Source organism: Mustelus asterias, chromosome 5, assembly GCF_964213995.1.
Source record: "Mustelus asterias chromosome 5, sMusAst1.hap1.1, whole genome shotgun sequence".
Classification (NCBI taxonomy): domain Eukaryota; kingdom Metazoa; phylum Chordata; class Chondrichthyes; order Carcharhiniformes; family Triakidae; genus Mustelus; species Mustelus asterias.
In genome coordinates this window covers 2,158,842-2,180,671 of record NC_135805.1, presented here as the reverse complement: position 1 = coordinate 2,180,671, position 21,830 = coordinate 2,158,842, and the positions used below count along the sequence as shown (strand labels likewise).

Genomic DNA, 21,830 nt, shown 5'->3' with positions numbered 1-21,830 from the left:
TGAAGGAAGTTCTGTTGGAGTTGGGCAATAGTGCTCCTCTAAGTGACAGACATCATCTCTTTCACTCTTCTGTTCTTTCTCCAGAAACCGCTTTGCTAATGGTCTGCTGAAACTCTCGGAGGCCAGCTCCATGGTTGGAGTGATGCAGGAAGAATTGGTGCCACTGGGACCACAGATCGAACAGAAAACCAAGGTACCATGAAAGTAACAGCCAGCATTTCATCCACACAAATAGAGGCATTGTGTTGAAGGATCATTTCTGAAATGTTAACTCTGTTTCTCTCCACAGATGCTGCCAGACCTGCTGAGTTTATCCAGCATTTTTGTTTTTATTTCACATTTCTGGCAGCCACAGTATTTTGCTTTGAATTGAATAGAGGTATTGAACCGTCTAGTGGTGTTTAAGAGGAATGTGGCCTCTTGCTTCTACCGGCTTGAGCATAGAAAGCAGGGAGTAGCAATGGAAGGGTACTTTTCTAACTGGAGGTCTGTGACAAGCAGCGTTCCACAAGGATCAGTGCTGGGGCCTCTGTTGTTTGTAATATATATAAATGATTTGGAGGAAAATGTAGGTGGTCTGATTAGTAAATTTGTAGATGATCCAAAAATTGGGAGAGTAGCGGATAGTGAGGAGGATTGTCAGAGGATACAGCAGGATGTAAATCAGCTGGAGACCTGGGCCGAAAGATGGCAGATGGAATTTAACCCGGACAAATGTGAGGTGATGCGATTTGGAAGGTTTGCTGCAGAAGGAAAGTACACAGTGAATAGAAATATTAGCATAGAGAGGGATTGAGGCGTGCAGATCCGCAGTTCCCTGAGGTGGCAACTCAGGTGGACAAGGTGGTCAAGAAGGTATATGGCACGCTGCCCTTCATCGGTCAGGGCGTTGAGGAATTGGAAAATCATGTTGCAGCTGTATAAGACTTTGGTTCGGCCGCATTTGGAGTATTGTGTACAATTCTGGTCACCGCACTACTGGAAGGATGTTGATGCATTGGAAAGGGTGCAGAAGAGATTTACCAGGATGTTGCCTGGTTTGGAGGATATGGACTATTGGAGCGTCGGAGGATGAGGGGGGACCTGACAGAGGTTTACAAGATTATGACAGGCTTGGATAGAGTGGATAGTCAGAGTCTTTTTCCCAGGGTCAAAGGGCTAATTACTCGGGGGAAAAGGTTGAAAGTGAGAGGGGGAAAGTTTAACAGAGATGTAAAGGGCACGTTTTTCACACACAGGGTGGTGAATGCCTGGAACGCGCTGCCGGAGGAGGTGGTGGAAGCAGATTCTATAACAACGTTCAAGAGGCATCTGGATAGATACATGAATAGGCAGCGAATAGAGGGATATGGACCACACAGAGACAAGAAAGTATCAGAGAGGCATCTGTGTCAGCACAGACTTGGTGGGCCGAAGGGCCTGGTCCTGTGCTGTACTGTTCTTTGTTCTTTGTAAGCTTCCAGTCTGCACACAGACCACAGGTCTAGTTATTAGAAAAACTGGAAAGCTGGGATTGTCCTGAAAGCAGAGAAGGAGAAATTCAATAGCGATTCACAGTCATGTGACAGAGTAAATCAGAAGAATTGTCAGAAGGGTCAGCGACCAGAGCCACAGATTGAAGGTGATGGAATAATTAGCAGAAGAATCAGAGGGGATATGAGGAAAAGTATTTTTATGCAGTGGGTTGCTGTGATCTGGAGTACACGATGTGAAAAGATGGTGGAAGCAAACGCAATCTTAACTTTCAAAAACGGTTAACTGATTTTCCTTTTTGGGTTTTGGCACTTTGAAGGAATGTAGAATTGCAATAAACTAAGAAGTAATAGGACTATCCGTGGCCTGTGTGCCATCATCCTGAGATTGAATTTTACTGCAACCCAGCCAAATTCATACTTCACACCTCGACAGACCAGGCGAGTTTTAAATAGGCCTTTATTCGAGCTATAGAGAGGAAGCCTGCCTTTCACAAGGTAGCATTCAGACTTGCTGAGTAATACATGGCATGCACAATTCTACCTTTGCTTCCTGTTGTTATCAGAGTTCTTTTGTACCCGTGCTCAGCTTGTCTGTAAGTGTGGGAATTTCATTAAACCATCGTCACTGCAGCTTCCCAGGGCACAGCGCAGTACTTCATTCCCAGAAAACTCCACTGACTTTAACACCTTCACATTCCTTTGGAGGTATAATCCCAATCCACCTGAGCCAATTTGCCTCTTCATAATTTCTTTTCTTCAAATTTGTCACCGTCTTCAGGTTGAACTTCCTCACTTTCACACAGAGGCTAGATGGAGTGTTATGGTAAGGTTATATAACGCATTGGTGGAGTGTTATGGTAAGATTATATAAGGCATTGGTGAGGCCGAATTTGGAGTATTGTGTACAGTTTTGGTCACCTAGTTACAGGAAGGATGTAAATAAGGTTGAAAGAGTGCAGAGAAGGTTCACAAGGATGTTGCCGGGACTTGAGAAGCTGAGTTAGAGAGAGAGATTGACTAGGTTGGGACTTTATTCCCTGGAGCGTAGAAGATTGAGGGGAGATTTGATAGAGGTGTATAAGATTTTGATGGGTATAGATAGAGTGAATGCAAGCAGGCTTTTTCCGCTGAGGCTAGGGGAGAAAAAAACCAGAGGGCATGGGTTAAGGGTGAAAGGAGAAAAGTTTAAAGGGAATATTAGGGGGGGCTTCTTCACGCAGAGAGTGGTGGGAGTGTGGAATGAGCTGCCGGATAAAGTGGTAAATGCGGGGTCACTTTTAACATTTAAGAAAAACTTGGACGGGTTCATGGATGAGAGGGGTGTGGAGGGATATGGTCCAAGTGCAGGTCAGTGAGACTAGGCAAAAAATGGTTCGGCACAGACAAGAAGGGCCAAAAGGCCTGTTTCTGAGCTGTAATTTTCTATGGTTCTATTTCACCAGCCCACCCGCCATGAGAATCGGAGTGGGCAAGGAGCAGAGCATGCGAAGAGCCTTTCACCTCGGGTGGCATTTTACGATTTCGGGACAAGCGAGGCTGTAACATCCATAATGTAAAATTCTATCATTTTATGGTCACTTGTCCCAAAAGGGATGTTTTTTACTGGTTAGCCCATTCTCATTCCATAATTCTACATCTAAAATAACCTGTTCTCTCGTCAGTTCCTCAACATCTTGTCATATGAGGAGAGACTAAGTGGGTTAGGATTATATTCACTGGAGTTTAGAAGAGTGAGAGGGGATCTCATAGAAACTTACAAAATTCTAACAGGGTTAGACAGGGTAGATTCAAAAAGAATGTTCCCAAAGGTGGGGGAGTCCAGAACTAGGGGTCATAGTTTGAGGATAAAGGGTAATAAACCTTTTAGAACTGAGGTGAGGAGAAATTTCTTCAATGATGAATGGTGAATGGTGAATTCTTCATTCTGGTGAATGTGTGGAATTCACTACCACAGAAAGTAGTTGAGGCCAAAACGTTGTCTGATTTCAGGAATAAATTAGATATAGCTCTTGGGGCTAAAGGGATAAAGGGATATGGTGGGAAGGGGGAATCGGGATATTGAATTTGATGATCAGCCATGATCAAAATGAATGGCAGAGCAGGATCGAAGGGCTGCTTGGGCTCCTCATGCTTCTAGTTTCTGTGTTTTCTATATTGTTCTAGAAAACTATTTCTAACACACTCCAGAAACTCATCCTTCACAGCATTAGTGCTTATTAGGTTTGTCCAGATCAAAGTCACCCCTGATTACTGTGTTACCCATACTACACGCTTCTTTAATCTGATTAATACCATGCACCACACCACCACTCCTCTTTGGCCTGTAAACAGCCCCTACCAATGTTTGCTGTTAGCTCCATCCAGTCAGATTCCCCATTTTCTTTTAGGATCTGAAATCCTCATTACTGATGTACTGATCCCATCCCTACCAGCAGCACAACACCATCTCCTTTTCCTCTTTGCCTGTGCTTCCTAAGTGTTGAATATTATTGAATATTCAGTTCCCAGTATTGGTCACCCTGTAGCCATGTTTCCAGAATGGGTAAATCCGACCCATTTGCCTCTATCTGTATCTTTAAATCATCTACCTTGGTGTGAATGCTGCATTCAAGTTGAGTTCAGCTAACAGCAAACATTGGTAGGGGCTGTTTACAGGCCAAAGAGGAGTGGTGGTGTGGTGCATGGTATTAATCAGATTAAAGAAGCGTGTAGTATGGGTAACACAGTAATCAGGGGTGACTTTGATCTGGACAAACCTAATAAGCACTAATGCTGTGAAGGATGAGTTTCTGGAGTGTGTTAGAAATAGTTTTCTAGAACAATATAGAAAACACAGAAACTAGAAGCATGAGGAGGCCAAGCAGCCCTTCGATCCTGCTCTGCCATTCATTTTGATCATGGCTGATCATCAAATTCAATATCCCGATTCCCCCTTCCCACCATATCCCTTTATCCCTTTAGCCCCAAGAGCTATATCTAATTTATTCCTGAAATCAGGTGGGACCTGTCCACATTGTACAGGTCCCACCTTCCCCAGAACTGGTCCCAAAACCTCAGGGATCTGATGCTCTCTGTCCGACACCAATTCTCCAGCCACCTGTTCAATTGCTCAATCCTCCTACTCTGACCCTCACCAGAATGTGGCACCGGGAGTAATCCTGCTCCAAGAGCTCCTGCTTTTTAATTTCCTTCCTCACTCCCTGAAACCTGCTTTCAGAACCTCATCCCTCTTCCCACTCATCTCATTGGTACCAATGTGGACCACGAGCTCTGGCTGCTCACCCTCCCCCAGAAGGATGTCCATAACCTCCTTGAACCAAGGAGACAACACACCTTCCTGGAGTCAGGTTTAAGCTGCAGGAACACCTGTCTGATCCCCTCACCATCGAATCCCCGGTCACTATTGCTCCACCACCCTTCTCCTGTGCAGCTCAGCCACCTGTGGTACCAGGGACTTGGCTCTGGCTGCACCCCCAGGAGAAACCATCACCCTCACCAATATGGAAAACAGGTTTGCAAGCAAGGTAGACTTAGGGAACTCCTACATTACATGCCTGGCCCTCTTAGACTGTCTGGCGGTCACCCGTTCACACTCTGCCTCCGTGCTCCTAATCTGTGATGTAAGCAGCTCTCTAAAGGTGCTATCCATATAGTTTTCAATCTCACAGAGGCACACTCATGGCTCCAGCTGCCCTTCATTTTCTGGAGAAACCGGGAGCTCAAGCTCCTACAGCCAGTGACACTTCCTGTAGATGTGTTTGCCTGAGACATGTGGAACATCCATGACTTCCCACATATCGCAGGATGGGCTGAGCTAACCTACCAAAGTGTATCTTTAAAATCCATTTATTACCACCACGTAGAGCCATAGAGTCATAGAGGTTTACAGCATGGAAACAGGCCCTTCAGTCCAACTTGTCCATACCGCCCAGTTTTTGCCATTAAGCTAGTTCCAATTGCCCACGTTTAACCCATATCCCTCTATACCCATCTTATCCATGTAACTATCTAAATGCTTTGTAAAAGACAAAATTGTACTGCCTCTTCTACTACCTCTGGCAGCTTGTTCCAGACACTCACCACCCTCTGTGTGAAAAAATTGCCCATCTGGAACCTTTTGTATCTCTCCCCTCTCACCTTAAACCTATGGCCTCTAGTTTTAGACTCCCCTACCTTTGGAAAAAGATGTTGATTGTCTACCTTATCTATGCCCCCCATTATTTTATAGACCTCTATAAGATCACCTCTAAGCCTCCTATGCTCCAGAGAAAAAGTTCCAGACTATCCAGCCTCCCCTTATAACTCAAACCATCAAGTCCCGGTAACATCCTAGTAAATCTTTTCTGCACTCTTTCTATTTTAATAATATCCTTTCTATAATAGGGTGACCAGAACTGTACACAGTATTCCAAGTGTGACCTTACCAATGTCTTGTACAACTTCAACAAGACGTCCCAACTCCTTTATTCAATGTTCTGACCAATGAACCCAAGCATGCTGAATGCCTTCTTCACCACCCTGACCACTGTGACTCCACTTTCAAGGAGCTATGAACCTGTACTCCGAGATATCTTTGTTCTATAACTCTCCCCAGCTCCCGACCATTAACTGAGTAGGTCGCGCTCTGATGCATCACCATACATTTATCTAAATTAAACTCCATCTGCCATTCATCGGCCCACTGGCCCAATTGATCAAGATCCCGTTGCAATCCTAGATAACCTTCTTCACTGTCCACTATGCCACCAATCTTGGTGTCATTTGCAAACTTACTAACCATATTCTCATCCAAGTCAGTAATATAAATAACAAATAACAGTGGACCCAGCACTGATCCCTGAGGCACACTGCTGGTCACAGGTTTCCCATTGGAAAAACAACCCTTGACAACCACCCTCTGTTTTCTGTCATCAATCCAATTTTGTATCCAATTGGCTACCTTACCCTGGATCCGTGAGATTTAACCTTATGCAACAACCTACCGTGCGGTACCTTGTCAAAGGCCTTGCTAAAGTCCATGTAGACAACATCAACTGCACTGCCCTCATCTACCTTCTTGGTTACTCCTTCAAAAAACTCTCACAAATTTGTGGGACATGATTTTCCACTCACAAAGCCATGCTGACTGTCCCAAATCAGTCCTTGCCTCTCTAAATGCCTGTAGATCCTGTCTTGCAAAATACCTTCTGACAACTTACCCCCCACAGATGTGAGGCTCCCTGGCATTTCCCTGCAGCCCTTCTCAAACAAGGGCACCACATTTAGCACCCTCCAATCTTCAAGCACCTCACCTCGGATTTTCATAGTAACTTCATTGCAGTATGAATGTAAGCCTACTTGTGATGAATAAATAAACCTTACTTGTGACTGTCGATGATTCAAATATCTCTGCTCGGGGACCCGCAATTTCCTCCCTAGCCTCCCACAACATCCTGGGATACATTTCATCAGGTCCCGGGGATTTATCTACCTTGATGTGCTTTAAGACTTCCAGCATCCCCTTCTCTGTAAAATGTACATTCCTCAAGACATCACTATTTATTTCCCCAAGTTCCCTAACATCCATGCTTTTCTCAACAGTAAATACCGATGAGAAATATTCATTTAGGATCTCAGCCATCTCTTGTGGATCCACTCATAGATGACCTTGTTGATCCCTAAGAGGCTCTACTCTCTCCCTGGTTACTCTTTTGCCCTTTATGTATTCGTAGAAGCTCTTTGGATTCTCCTTTGCCTTATCTGCCAAAACAATCTCGTGTCCTCTTTTTGCCCTCTTGATTTCTCTCTTAACTCTACTCCGACACCCTCTATACTTTTCAAGGGATCCACTTGATCCCAGCTGCCTATGCATGTCATGTGCCTCCTTCTTCTTCTTGACCAGGGCCTCAATATCCCGAGTCATCCAGGGTTCCCTACTTCTACCAGCCTTGCCCTTCACTCCAAGAGGAATGTGCTTACCCTGAACCCTGGTTAACACACTTTTGAAAGCCTCCCACTTACCAGACATCCCTTTGCCTTCCCATAGACTCCCCCACTCAACTTTTGAAAGTTCCTGTCTGATACCATCAAAATTGGCCTTGCCCCAATTTAGAATTTTAACTTTTGGGCCAGACCTATCATTCTCCATAGCTGTCTTAAAACTAATAGAATTATGGTCACTGGTCCCAAAGTGATCCCTCACTAACACTTCTGTCACCTGCCCTTCCTTATTTCCCAAGAGGAGGTCAAGTTTTGCCCCCTCTCGAGTCGGGCCATCCACATACTGAATGAGAAATTCCTCCTGAATACACTCAACAAATCTCTCTCCATCCAACCCTCTAATACTATGGCTGTCCCAGTCAATGTTGGGAAAGTTAAAATCCCCCACTATTACCACCCTATTTTTCTTGGAGCTGTCTGTAATCTCCTTACGTATTTGCTCCTCAATTTCCCGCTGACTATTTGGGGGCCTATAGTACAACCCGATCAAAGTGATTTCCCCCTTCTTATTTCTCAGTTCTACCCATATAGACTCAGTGGGCGAACCCTCGGATATATCCCCTCTCAGTACGGCCGTGATGTTTTCCCTAATCAAAAGTGCAACTCCCCCTCCTCTCCTGTTCTATCTTTCCTATAGCATCTGTACCCTGGAACATTGAGCTGCCAGTCCTGTCCCTCCCTTAGCCATGTTTCAGTAATTGCTATAATATCCCAGTCCCATGTACCCATCCATGCCCTGAGTTCATCTGCCTTGCCCGTCAGGCCTCTTGCATTGAAATAAATGCAGTTTAATCTGGACTTCCCTTGCTCTCTGTCTTGCTTTTGCCTGATCTGTCTAGTACTAGGATTACTGACACTGCCTTTACTACTTAATGTGCTCTCTTTAACTTCTGTGCTGTTCTCAACCTGCTCTTCTGTCTCCTGACTGCTTTGGATCCCACCCCCCTGCCAAACTAGTTTAAACCCTCCGAGGTGGCTCTAGCAAATCTCCCCACCAGGATATTAAATGTTGACGGCACGGTAGCACAGTGGTTAGCACTGCTGCTTCACAGCTCCAGCGACCTGGGTTCGATTCCCAGCTTGGGTCACTGTCTGTGTGGAGTTTGCACATTCTCCTCGTGTCTGCGTGGGTTTCCTCTGGGTGCTCCGGTTTACTCCCATAGTCCAAAGATGTGCGGGTTAAGTTGATTGGCCATGCTAAAATTGCCCCTTAGTGTCCTGAGATGCTTAGGTTAGAGGGATTAGTGGGTAAAATATGTAGGGATATGGGGGTAGGGCCTGGGTGGGATTGTGGTCGGTGCAGACTCGATGGGCCAAATGGCCTCTTTCTGTACTGTAGGGCTTCTATGATTAGTCCCCCTCCAGTTCAGGTGTAACCCTCCCTCTTGAATAGGTCACCCCTTCTCCAGAAAAGATCCCAATGATCCACAAATCTAAATCCCTGCCCCTTCCACAAGCTCTCAAGTCACACATTCATCTGCCTAATCTTCCTATTCCTACTCTCACTAGCATGTGGCACCGGTAGTAGTCCAGAGATTACCACCCTCGAGGTCCCACACTTTAGCCTTCTGCCTAACTCTCTATATTCACACTTCAGGACCTCATCCCTTTTCCTACCTGTGTCATAGAATCATAGAATCCTTACAGTGCAGAAGGAGGCCATTTGGCCCATCAAGTCTGCACCAACCACAATCCCACCCAGGCTTTATTCCCATAACCCCACATATTTATCCTTCTAATCCTCTGACACTTGGGTCAATTTAACATGGCCAATCGGCCTAACCCGCACGCGCATCTTTGAATTTAAATGTTGCCATCTGTCATGGTGAGATTTGAACCTGGCTTCCCCGAGCATTACTCTGGGTTTCTGGGTTGCTGGGCCAGCGACAATATCATTATACCACCTCCTCCCCTTGTGATGGGGAAGGTGAGGACATGATTGAGATGTATAAAGTTATGAGGGGCATAGATAAAGGAGACAGGAAGAAACTTTTACCCTCCTTGGAGGCATCAATGACCAGGGGGCAAAGATTTAAGCTAAAGGGCAGGAGGTTTAGAGGAGATCTGAGGAAAAACCTTTTCACCCACAGGGTGGTGGAAGTCTGGAACTCACTGCCTGAAAGGATGGTGGAGACAGAGACCCTCATAACATTTAGGAAGCATTTAGATGTGCACTTGGAATGCCAAGGCAAACAAGGCTATGGGCCAAATGGGATTAGGATATTTGGGTGGTTTGTCTTTGACCAGTGCAGAAACAATGGGCCGAAGGGCCTTTTTCTGTGCTGTAGGCCTCTGTGACTCTATGACTAGCAGCCATGGGGTAGCCAGCAGCGGAGGGTGTTAACAATGGGAAAACCCGTTGATAGTCGTGGAACAAAAGATTCTACCAATGGCAGGACACCTCTACCACCATGAAAATCATGGCAGCGAGGTGGAAAATCCCACCCAAAGGAAAGTGGAAAACTACAACTCTTCAACCAATTGGAACTTTCAAAATTGAGATTTGAAGGGCGTTCCAAGTTATGTTACTAATGTAGGTGACTAACACTAAAATACAGATAAGCTATGCTCCCATTGAATGATAGAACAGGCTTGAGGTGCTGAATGGCCTCCTCCTCTTCCCATCTTCCTAGAGTTTGATTGACGGAGGATTTTATTGACAATGATCAAGACAACATGCAGTAGAAAGGAGCAGCTTAGATACTGGAGCGCTGTGTGCAGAGGGAACTAACCAGATCATTCTTTCCACAGGAGGTCGAACAATTAATGCAGAAACTTCAAAGTGACACCGAGGCAGTGGAGGAAGTTCGAGCTATCGTCAAACGGGAAGAGGAGATCATGGCTGAAGAGACCCAGATTGTGGAGGACTACGCAAAGGTGACGTTATAACAGAGCCTGTTCTTTCCACATTAACCTGATCTTCACACCAGCCCTGAAGAATGCACCTCTGCCCTTAATCTGGTATCTCATCTTGGCATTTCATCACATGACACTGCTCATGTGATATCACTCCATTAATATCGCTTGCACATGGTTTGAGTGTCTCAGTATCCCCAAGGTTGAGTCCTATAGTTATTTTTCTGTTTTGTGAATCACATAATTTGGAAATCTGATAAAGAACACAGAAGAGCAGGAAGATATAGTAATCGTTAAATCATGTTCCTGCCATATCGACCGCAATGAGAAATAATAAGTCCCACTATTCAGAAAGCACCAAAACTAACTCATTTTTTTCACAGTTCCAAGGCATTTGCAATACAGAAATTAGAAAAATCAGTACCAAAACTTAATTCAGTGTTGTGACTTGTACACCTCGACTGAATCTCAGCTTTCAACCCTCAGAGAGGAACGTAGAACCTGCCAAAGACTCAAAACAGAACACTGGACAATAGGGCACACCACCAATCAACACAAACTCTCCCCTTTTCCCGGTGGGAATTTCAATCCCGCTCTCCCTCCCCCGGTTGTGTTTTTCTCGCTTTCTCCCCCCAGTTGTGCTTTTCTGCAGAACATGGAGTGTGGGAGTCTGGAATTCGCTGCCCCAATTGGTGGTGGATTTGATTCAATTTGATTTATTATTGTCACATCTATTCGTATACAGTGAAAAGTATTGTTTTTTTGTGCGCCATAAAAAGCATACCGTTCATAGAGAAAGAAAGGAGAGAGTGCAGAATGTAGTGTTACAGTCATAGCTAGGGTGTAGAGAAAGATCAACTTAATGCAAGGTAAGTCGATTCAAAGGTCTGACAGCAGCAGGGAAGAAGCTGTTCTTGAGTCGGTTGGGACGTGACCTCAGACTTTGGTATCTTTTTCCCAATGGAAGAAGGTGGAAGAGAGAATGTCCGGGGTGCGTGGGGCCTTTAATTATGCCGGCTGCTTTGCTGAAGCAGCGGGAAGTGTAGACGGAGTCAATGGATGGGAGGCTGGTTTGCGTGATGGATTGGGCTACATTCATGACCTTTCGTTTTCTTGGAGGCAGAGACCCCAAGCTCCTTTAAACAGTACCTGGATTTGCACCTTCAGTGCTGTAAGCTACAGGTCTACGGGCCGGTGCAGGAAGGTGGGATTACAAAGGGCACCTGGGTGTCCTTGGGCTGACATGGACAAGATGGGCCGAATGTCTCTGTTTTGGGGCTGGATTTGATGTGGTTGCAGGCTGGGGTGAGGGGAGAGGAAGGGAGTGTTGTATTGGTGCAGTTACGGAAGCAGCAGAGAAAGCAGGTGATACAGACCCTGCTCCCCTTCCTGGCTGTTGCTGGTAATGTGAGCTTCTTTCACTGATCTGAAAGGACCTTTGTGTTGACTTACAGCAAGCGACCAATGAGCTGAATGACGTGCTTCCTGTCCTGGAAATGGCCCTCACTGCACTTCAAGCCCTGGATAAGAGTGATATTTCAGAGATCAGGTATGTCTGTGTGTGTGCGTGTGTGTGTGTGCGTGTGTGCGTGTTTGCACATTTTTGTGCATGTGTGTGTGCACATGTGTGTGCATGTGTGTGAGCATGTGTGTGTGTGTGTGTGTGTGCATGTGTGTGAGCGTGTGTGTGTGTGTGACAGATGTTACCTCCGTGCTGCTGTACAACGGAAGAGTCTTGCTCAAGACTGAAACCAGGATTACCAATCTCTTCACTTCGGAATACATTCCAACGAATAGACACCATTGTAAAGAGAGCCTTGGGAAACACAAATCGCTGACAGTAAAAGGACAAGTTGAGAAGTTTGTTTGAAAGGAATTTGGAATTTGAGAGGATTAACATTGACAGATTTAGGGACAGGAGTAGACCACTTGGTACATTGAGCCTGCTCCACCATTCAATAAGATCACTTTGATCTGATTGTGATCTCAACCCACTTTCCCGTCTGCCCCTTGATTCCCCTGCCTATCAAAAGCCTGTCTCATAGAGTCATAGCGTGTTAGAGGTTTACAGCATGGAAACAGGCCCTTCGGCCCAACCTGTCCATGACACCCTTTTTTTTAACCACTAAGCTAGTCCCAATTGCCCACATTTGGCTCATCCCCTTCTATACCCATCTTAACCATGGAACTGTCTAAATGCTTTTTAAAAGACAAAATTGTACCCACCTCTACTACTGCCTCTAGCAACTTGTTCCAAACATTCATCACCATCCGTGTGAAAAAATTGCCCCTCTGGACATCTCTACTGATGTTAATCCAGCTCCCTCACACTGTCACTCAGTAACCCCTCTCCCCCAGCACCCTGTGTTACTGACTGTATCTGTACTGATGTTAATCCAGCTCCCTCACACTGTCACTCAGTAACCCCTCTCCCCCCAGGACCCTGTGTTACTGACTGTATCTCTACTGATGTTAATCCAGCTCCCTCACACTGTCACTCAGTAACCCCTCTCCCCCAGCACCCTGTGTTACTGACTGTATCTGTACTGATGTTAATCCAGCTCCCTCACACTGTCACTCAGTAACCCCTCTCCCCCAGCGCCCTGTGTTACTGACTGTATCTCTACTGATGTTAATCCAGCTCCCTCACACTGTCACTCAGTAACCCCTCTCCCCCAGCACCCTCCGTTACTGGCTGTGTCTCTACTGATGTTAACCCAGCTCCGTCACACTGTCACTCAGTAACCCCTCTCCCCCCAGCACCCTGTGTTACTGACTGTATCTCTACTGATGTTAATCCAGCTCCCTCACACTGTCACTCAGTAACCCCTCTCCCCCCAGCACCCTGTGTTACTGACTGTATCTCTACTGATGTTAATCCAGCTCCCTCACACTGTCACTCAGTAACCCCTCTCCCCCAGCACCCTCCGTTACTGGCTGTGTCTCTACTGATGTTAATCCAGCTCCCTCACATTGTCACTCAGTAACCCCTCTCCCCCCAGCGCCCTGTGTTACTGACTGTATCTGTACTGATGTTAATCCAGCTCCCTCACACTGTCACTCAGTAACCCCTCTCCCCCAGCACCCTGTGTTACTGACTGTATCTCTACTGATGTTAATCCAGCTCCCTCACACTGTCACTCAGTAACCCCTCTCCCCCCAGCGCCCCGTGTTACTGACTGTATGTGTACTGATGTTAATCCAGCTCCCTCACACCGTCACTCAGTAACCCCTCTCCCCCAGCACCCTGTGTTACTGACTGTATCTGTACTGATGTTAATCCAGCTCCCTCACACTGTCACTCAGTAACCCCTCTCCCCCCAGCACCCTGTGTTACTGACTGTATCTGTACTGATGTTAATCCAGCTCCCTCACACTGTCACTCAGTAACCCCTCTCCCCCAGCACCCTGTGTACTGACTGTATCTGTACTGATGTTAATCCAGCTCCCTCACACTGTCACTCAGTAACCCCTCTCCCCCAGCACCCTGTGTTACTGACTGTATCTGTACTGATGTTAATCCAGCTCCCTCACACTGTCACTCAGTAACCCCTCTCCCCCAGCACCCTGTGTTACTGACTGTATCTGTACTGATGTTAATCCAGCTCCCTCACACTGTCACTCAGTAACCCCTCTCCCCCCAGCGCCCTGTGTTACTGGCTCTATCTCTACTGATGTTAATACAGCTCCCTCACACTGTCACTCAGTAACCCCTCTCCCCCCAGCACCCTGTGTTACTGACTGTGCCTCTACTGATGTTAACTCAGCTCCCTCACTCTGTCACTCTGTAACCCTTTCACCCAAGCAGCCTGTGTTACTGACTGTATCTCTACTGATGTTAATCCAACTCCCCCACATTGTCACTCAATAACCCCACTCCCCCAATGCCCTGTGTTACTGACTGTATCTCTACTGATGTTAATCCAACTCCCCCACATTGTCACTCAATAACCCCACTCCCCCAATGCCCTGTGCTACCGACTGTATCTCTACTGATGTTAATTCTGCTCCCTCACACTGTCACTCAGTAATCCCTCTCCCCCAGCGCCTTGTGTTACCGACTGTATCTCTACTGATGTTAATCATCGATGACGTTGAGGAAGTATATGTTGCGGTCAGAGGAGGGGAGGGGGCCTTTGAAGTCAACGCTCAGGCGTTTGAAAGGGCGGGTGGCTTTGATGAGGTGCGCTCTGTCTGGTCGGTAGAAGTGCGACTTGCACTCTGCGCAGACCTGGCAGTGCCTGGTTACAGACCTGACTTCCTCGATGGAATAGGGCAGGTTCTGGGCCTTGGTGAAATGGAAGAACCTGGTAATCCCCAGGTGGCAGAGGTCATTGTGGAGGGTCTGTAATCGGTCTAGGTTCGTGCTGGCACAGGTCCCCCGGGACAGGGCGTCTGGGGGCTCATTGAGCTTCCCAGGCCGGTATAAAATGTCGTAATTGTAGGTGGAGAGCTCGATCCTCCACCTCAAAATCTTATCGTTCGTGATTTTGCCCCGCTGCGCGTTACTGAACATAAAGGTGATGGACCATTGGTCCGTGAGCAGGGTGAACCGTTTGCCAGCTAAGTAGTGGCGCCAGTGCCGCACAGCCTCCACGATGGCTTGTGCCTCTTTTTCGACAGCGGAGTATCGAATTTCAGGGCCCTGGAGGGTGCGCGAGAAGAAGGCCACGGGTCTGCCCGCCTGGTTAAGAGTGGCGGCTAGGGCAAAATCAGACGCATCGCTCTCCACCTGGAATGGGGTGGATTCGTCTCCAGCGTGCATCGTGGCTTTCGCGATATCCGCTTTGATGCGGTCAAAAGCCAGCCGAGCCTCCGCCGCGAGGGGAAAAGATGTGGATTTGATGAGCGGACGGGCTTTGTCCACATAATTGGGGACCCACTGGGCGTAGTATGAGAAGAAGCCTAGGCATCTCCTCAGTGCTTTGAGGGTGGTGGGGAGGGGAAGTTCCAGGAGGGGACGCATGCGGTCGGGATCGGGGCCGATGACCCCGTTCTCCACAACACAACCAAGGATGGCGAGGCGGCGCATGCGGAATACGCACTTCTCCTTATTATAGGTCAGGTTAAGGAGTGCCGCAGTGTGGAGGAATTTTTGGAGGTTGGTGTCGTGGTCCTGCTGATCGTGGCCGCAGATGGTGACGTTATCCAGGTACGGGAAGGTGGCCCACAGCCCGTTCTGGTCCACCATTCGGTCCATCTCACGCTGGAAAACCGAGACCCCGTTGGTGACGCCGAAGGGGACCCGAAGGAAGTGGTAGAGACGGCCATCCGCCTCGAAGGCAGTGTATTGGCGGTCTTCCGGGCGGATAGGGAGCTGGTGGTATGAAACTTCAAATCAATGGTGGAGAACACCCGATATTGTGCAATCTGATTGACCATGTCAGAGATGTGGGGAAGGGGATACGTGTCCAGCTGCATGTATTGGTTGATGTTCTGACTGTAGTCAATGACCATGCGAAGTTTCTCCCCAGTCTTAACAACCACCACTTGGGCCCTCCAGGGACTGGTACTGGCCTCAATGATCCCCTCCCCCAGGAGTCGTCGCACCTCGGACTTGATGAACGCTCTATCTCCAGCGCTGTACCGTCTGCTTTTGGTGGCAATGGGCTTGCAGTCGGGGGTGAGATGCTCAAAGAGCGAGGGAGGGGCGACTTTGAGGGTCGAGAGACCACAGGTGGTGCGCGGTGGCTGGTCTGTTCGCTGTGGATTTTGGACGGAGATTGGGGGAAAAGGCCCATTATACACCATAGTGACGCTCCCAAGGTGGCACATGAAATCTAGCCCCAGTAGTACGGCAGCACAGAGCTGTGGCAGCACGAGGAGCCTGCACTTGTCGTACACCGTGCCCCGTACAGTCAGATTCGCTACACAGTAGCCGAGGGCATTCACCGACTGGGACGTCGAAGCCATGGAGATTGATTGCTGCATTGGCAGTACTGGCAGTGCGTAGCGCCTCACCGTGTTAGGGTGGTTAAAACTCTCCGTACTCCCACTGTCAAATAAGCAGTTAGTAGTGTGGCCGTTTACCTTGACGTCCATCATCGACCAGGCGAGCTGGTGAGGCCTGGACTGGTCTAACGCGACCGAGGCCACTGTCGGATTAGACGATGCGGTGGACGGTTCCCAAAATGGCGGCCCCCGTGACTCGGCTGACATCACCGAAGATGGCGGCTCCCGTGGGTCGCACGTGGCTGATGGCGATCAAGATGGCGGCCTCTGTGGGTCGCACGCGGCCGATGGCGTCCAAAATGGCGGCACCCGCAGATCGCACACGGCGATGGCATCGAAGGCAGTGCCTCCCGCGGATCGCACGCGGCGCCGCTGGGCCTGGGGGCCGATTTTGCCCTGCAAACCTTCAGGTAGTGACCCTTCTTACACTTTCCCTCACACTGTCACTCAGTAATCCCTCTCCCCCAGCACCCTGTGTTACTGACTGTATCTGTACTGATGTTAATCCAGCTCCCTCACACTGTCACTCAGTAACCCCTCTCCCCCCAGCACCCTGTGTTACTGACTGTATCTCTACTGATGTTAATCCAGGTACTAACATGGATTATTCGAGGCAAGGTACTAACATGGATTGACGATTGGCTGTCAGACAGAAGGCAGAGAGTTGGGATAAAAGGTTCTTTCTCAGAATGGCAACCGGTGACAAGTGGTGTCCCGCAGCGTTCAGTGTTGGGGCCACAGCTGTTCTCTTTATATATTAACGATCTAGATGACGGGACTGGGAGCATTCTGGCCAAGTTTGCCGATGATACAAAGATAGGTGGAGGGGCAGGTAGTATTGAGGAGGTGGGGAGGCTGCAGAAAGATTTAGACAGTTTAGGAGAGTGGTCCAAGAAGTGGCTGATGAAATTCAACGTGGGCAAGTGCGAGGTCGTACACTTTGGAAAAAAGAATAGAGGCATGGACTATTTTCTAAACGGTGACAAAATTCATAATGCTAAAGTGCAAAGGGACTTGGGAGTCCTAGTCCAGGATTCTCTAAAGGTAAACTTGCAGGTTGAGTCCGTAATTAGGAAAGCAAATGTAATGTTGTCATTTATCTCAAGAGGCTTGGAATACAAAAGCAGGGATGTACTTCTGAGGCTTTATAAAGCACTGGTTAGGCCCCATTTGGAGTACTGTGAGCAATTTTGGGCCCCACACCTCAGGAAGGACATACTGGCACTGGAGCGGGTCCAGCGGGGATTCACACGGATGATCCCAGGAATGGTAGGCCTGACATACGATGAACGTCTGAGGATCGTGGGATTATATTCATTGGAGTTTAGGAGGTTGAGGGGAGATCTGATAGAAACTTACAAGATAATGAACGGCTTAGATAGGATGGACGTAGGGAAGTTGTTTCCATTAGCAGGGGAGACTAGGACGCGGGGGCACAGCCTTAGAATAAAAGGGAGTCACTTTAGAACAGAGATGAGGAGAAATTTCTTCAGCCAGAGAGTGGTGGGTCTGTGGAATTCATTGCCACAGAGGGCTGTGGAGGCCGAGACGTTGAGCGTCTTCAAGACAGAAATTGATAAATTCTTGATTTCTCGAGGAATTAAGGGCTATGGGGAGAGAGCGGGTAAATGGAGTTGAAATCAACCATGATTGAATGGTGGAGTGGACTCGATGGGCCGAATGGCCTTACTTCCGCTCCTATGTCTTATGGTCTTATGGTCTTATGGTCACTCAGTAACCCCTCTCCCCCAGCACCCTCTGTTACTGACTGTGTCTCTACTGATGTTAATCCAGCTCCCTCACACTGTCACTCAGTAACCCCTCTCACCCCAGCACCTTGTGTTACTGACTGTGTCTCTACTGATGTTAATCCAGCTCCCTCACACTGTCACTCAGTAACCCCTCTCCCCCAGCACCCTGTTACTGACTGTGTCTCTACTGATGTTAATCCAGGTCCCTCACACTGTCACTCAGTAACCCCTCTCCCCCAGCACCCTGTTACTGACTGTGTCTCTACTGATTTTAATCCAGGTCCCTCACACTGTCACTCAGTAACCCCTCTCCCCCAGCACCCTGTTACTGACTGTGTCTCTACTGATTTTAATCCAGGTCCCTCACACTGTCACTCAGTAACCCCTCTCCCCCAGCACCCTGTTACTGACTGTGTCTCTACTGATTTTAATCCAGGTCCCTCACACTGTCACTCAGTAACCCCTCTCCCCCAGCACCCTGTTACTGACTGTGTCTCTACTGATGTTAATCCAGCTCCCTCACACTGTCACTCAGTAACCCCTCTCCCCCAGCACCCTGTTACTGACTGTGTCTCTACTGATTTTAATCCAGGTCCCTCACACTGTCACTCAGTAACCCCTCTCCCCCAGCACCCTGTTACTGACTGTGTCTCTACTGATGTTAATCCAGGTCCCTCACACTGTCACTCAGTAACCCCTCTCCCCCAGCACCCTGTTACTGACTGTGTCTCTACTGATGTTAATCCAGCTCCCTCACACTGTCACTCAGTAACCCCTCTCCCCCCAGCGCTCTGTGTTACTGACTGTGCCTCTACTGATGTTAATCCAGCTCCCTCACACTGTTGCAGTAACTCTGTGCCGCTGCCATTCTCTGTTGCAGGCACTATACCTCCAGGTATATTTTTTCAGCTTGTTTATGTCATTGTTTGTTGGTCTGTGGGTTTAATGGCTATCCCCCTGCTGTGTGATTACTTGCTGTGAAAACTCCGGAATCTCTTTGTCCAGAGTCTACACCAATCCACCCACCCTGGTTCTCACAGTGATGAATGCCGTGTGTATCCTGCTGCAGAAGTCCCCTCACTGGACCACTGCTAAACTACTGCTCGCAGACCCCAGCTTCCTGAAGCATCTACTCAAACTGGACAAGGACAGCATTCCCGAGAAGGTGAGATTCCCCCTCAGACGCATTCACCGGCGTAGGTGAGATTCCGTCTCACACTCACTCACTGGGGAGGGTGAGATTCCCCTCACACTCACTCACTGGGGAAGGTAATATTCCCCTCACACTCACTCACTGGGGAAGGTAATATTCCCCCCACACTCACTCACTGGCATAGGTGAGATTCCCCTCACACTCGCTCACTGGCGTTGGTGAGTGTCCCCCTCACACTCACTCACTGGGGAAGGTGAGATTCCCCTCACACTCACTCACTGGGAAGGTGAGATTCCCCCTCACACTCACTCACTGGCGTAGGTGAGAGTCCCCCTCACACTCACTCACTGGGGAAGGTGAGATTCCCCTCACTCTCACTCACTGGGGAAGGTGAGATTCCCCTCACACTCACTCACTGGGGTAGGTGAGAATCCCCCTCACACTCACTCACTGGGGTAGGTGAGATTCCCCCTCACTCACTCACTGGGGAAGGTGAGATTCCCCCTCACTCTCACTCACTGTGGAGGGTGCGAATCCCCCTCACACTCACTCACTGTGGAAGGTGAGAATCCCCCTCACACTCACTCTCTGGGGTAGGCGAGATTCCCCCTCACTCTCACTCACTGTGGAAGGTGAGAATCCCCCTCACACTCACTCACTGGGGTCGGCGAGATTCCCCCTCACTCTCACTCACTGGGGAGGGCGAGATTCCCCCTCACACTCACTCACTGGGGAAGGTGAGATTCCCCCTCACTCTCACTCACTGGGGAGGATGAGATTCCCCCTCACACTCACTCACTGGGGCGGGTGAGATTCCCCCTCACACTCACTCACTGGGAAAGTTAGATTCCCCCTCACACTCACTCACTGGGGTAGGCGAGATTCCCCCTCACTCTCACTCACTGGGGTAGGCGAGATTCCCCCTCACTCTCACTCACTGGGGAGGGTGCGATTCCCCCTCACACTCACTCTCTGGGGAGGGTTAGAATCCCCCTCACTCTCACTCACTGGGGAGGGTGAGATTCCCCCTCACACTCACTCTCTGGGGAGGGTTCGAATCCCCCTCACACTCACTCTCTGGGGAGGGTGCAATTCCCCTCACACTCACTCACTGGGGAGGGTGAGATTCCCCTCACACTCACTCACTGGGAAAGTTAGATTCCCCTCACACTCACTCTCTGGGGAGGGTTAGAATCCCCCTCACACTCACTCTCTGGGGAGGGTTAGAATCCCCCTCACACTCACTCTCTGGGGAGGGTGAGATCCCCCTCACACTCACTCACTGGGGAGGGTGGGATTCCCCCTCACACTCACTCACTGGGGAAGGTGAGATTCCCCTCACACTCACTCTCTGGGGAGGGTGAGATCCCCCTCACACTCACTCACTGAGGAGGGTGAGATTCCCCTCACACTCACTCACTGGGGAGGGTGAGATTCCCCTCACACTCACTCACTGGGGAAGGTGAGATTCCCCTCACACTCACTCGCTGGGGAAGGTGAGATTCCCCTCACACTCACTCGCTGGGGAAGGTGAGATTCCCCTCACACTCACTCGCTGGGGAAGGTGAGATTCCCCTCACACTCACTCGCTGGGGAAGGTGAGATTCCCCTCACACTCACTCTCTGGGGAGGGTGAGATTCCCCTCACACTCACTCACTGGGGAGGGTGAGATTCCCCTCACACTCACTCACTGGGGAAGGTGAGATTCCCCTCACACTCTCATGCATTCAGAGTGGCAGCCGTGTGTACCATCAACAAGATGCATTGCAGGAAGTCACCAAGGTTCTTTAGGCAGCACCTTCCAAACCCACAACCACTGTCATCAAGAAGGACATATCCAGCAGAAATCTGGGAACACCACCACCTGCACGTCGCTTACCATCCTGACGTGAAATATAGAACTGTTCCTTCACTGTCGCTGGGTCAAAATCCTGGAATTCCCTCCTTAACAGCACTGTGGGTGTTTCTGCTCCTCAAGAACTGCAGCGATTCAGTATAGACTGGAAATTGCTCAGGGCTGGGGGCCTGGACGGGGAAGAATTTATAAAATGCTTACAGGAAGGCTCTTTGGAACAATATGTTGACAGTCCAACTAGAGAGGGGGCTACTCTGGACCTAGTACTGGGGAATGAGCCCGGTCAGGTCATCAAAGTTTCAGTGGGGGAACGTGTGGCAAATAGTGACCACAATTCTGTAAACTTTAGGATAGTAATGGAAAAAGATGAGTGTTGTCCTATGGGTAAGGTGCTGAATTGGGGGAAGGCTAACTACAGCCGGATTAGGCAGGATTTGGTGGCTGTTGATTGGGAGAGGCTGTTTAAGGGTCTGGCATGTGGGAGTCTTTTAAGGAGCAGTTGATAGGACTGCAGGACAGGCATGTGCCTGTAAAGAGGAAGGATAGGAAAGGTAGGATTCGGGAGCCGTGGATAACCAGTGAAATTGTGGGTCTAATCAAAAAGAAAAAAGAGGCATACACAAGGTCCAGGCAGCTAAAAACAGATGGAGCACTGGAGGAATACAGAGAAAGTAGAAAAGAACTCAAACAGGGAGTTAGAAGGGCAAAAAGGAGTCACAAAATGTCCTTGGCAGACAGGATTAAGGAAAATCCAAAGGCATTTTATACATACGTTAGGAACAAGAGGGTTGTTAGGGAAAAAATCGGA

At 48.7% G+C, this 21,830-nt stretch overlaps 1 protein-coding gene across 1 annotated transcript in view; it reads left to right on the top strand.

Moving 5' to 3' along the window:
• LOC144493937 (dynein axonemal heavy chain 6-like) overlaps window positions 1-21,830 on the top strand; it is an 814,395-nt gene that overhangs the window by 587,254 nt on the left and 205,311 nt on the right. Inside the window, exons 53-56 of the mRNA XM_078213513.1 lie at window positions 85-193; window positions 10,206-10,331; window positions 11,765-11,859; window positions 19,019-19,178. Of these exons, the coding sequence (XP_078069639.1) occupies window positions 85-193; window positions 10,206-10,331; window positions 11,765-11,859; window positions 19,019-19,178 (490 nt within the window). The remainder of the gene's footprint in view (window positions 1-84; window positions 194-10,205; window positions 10,332-11,764; window positions 11,860-19,018; window positions 19,179-21,830) is intronic.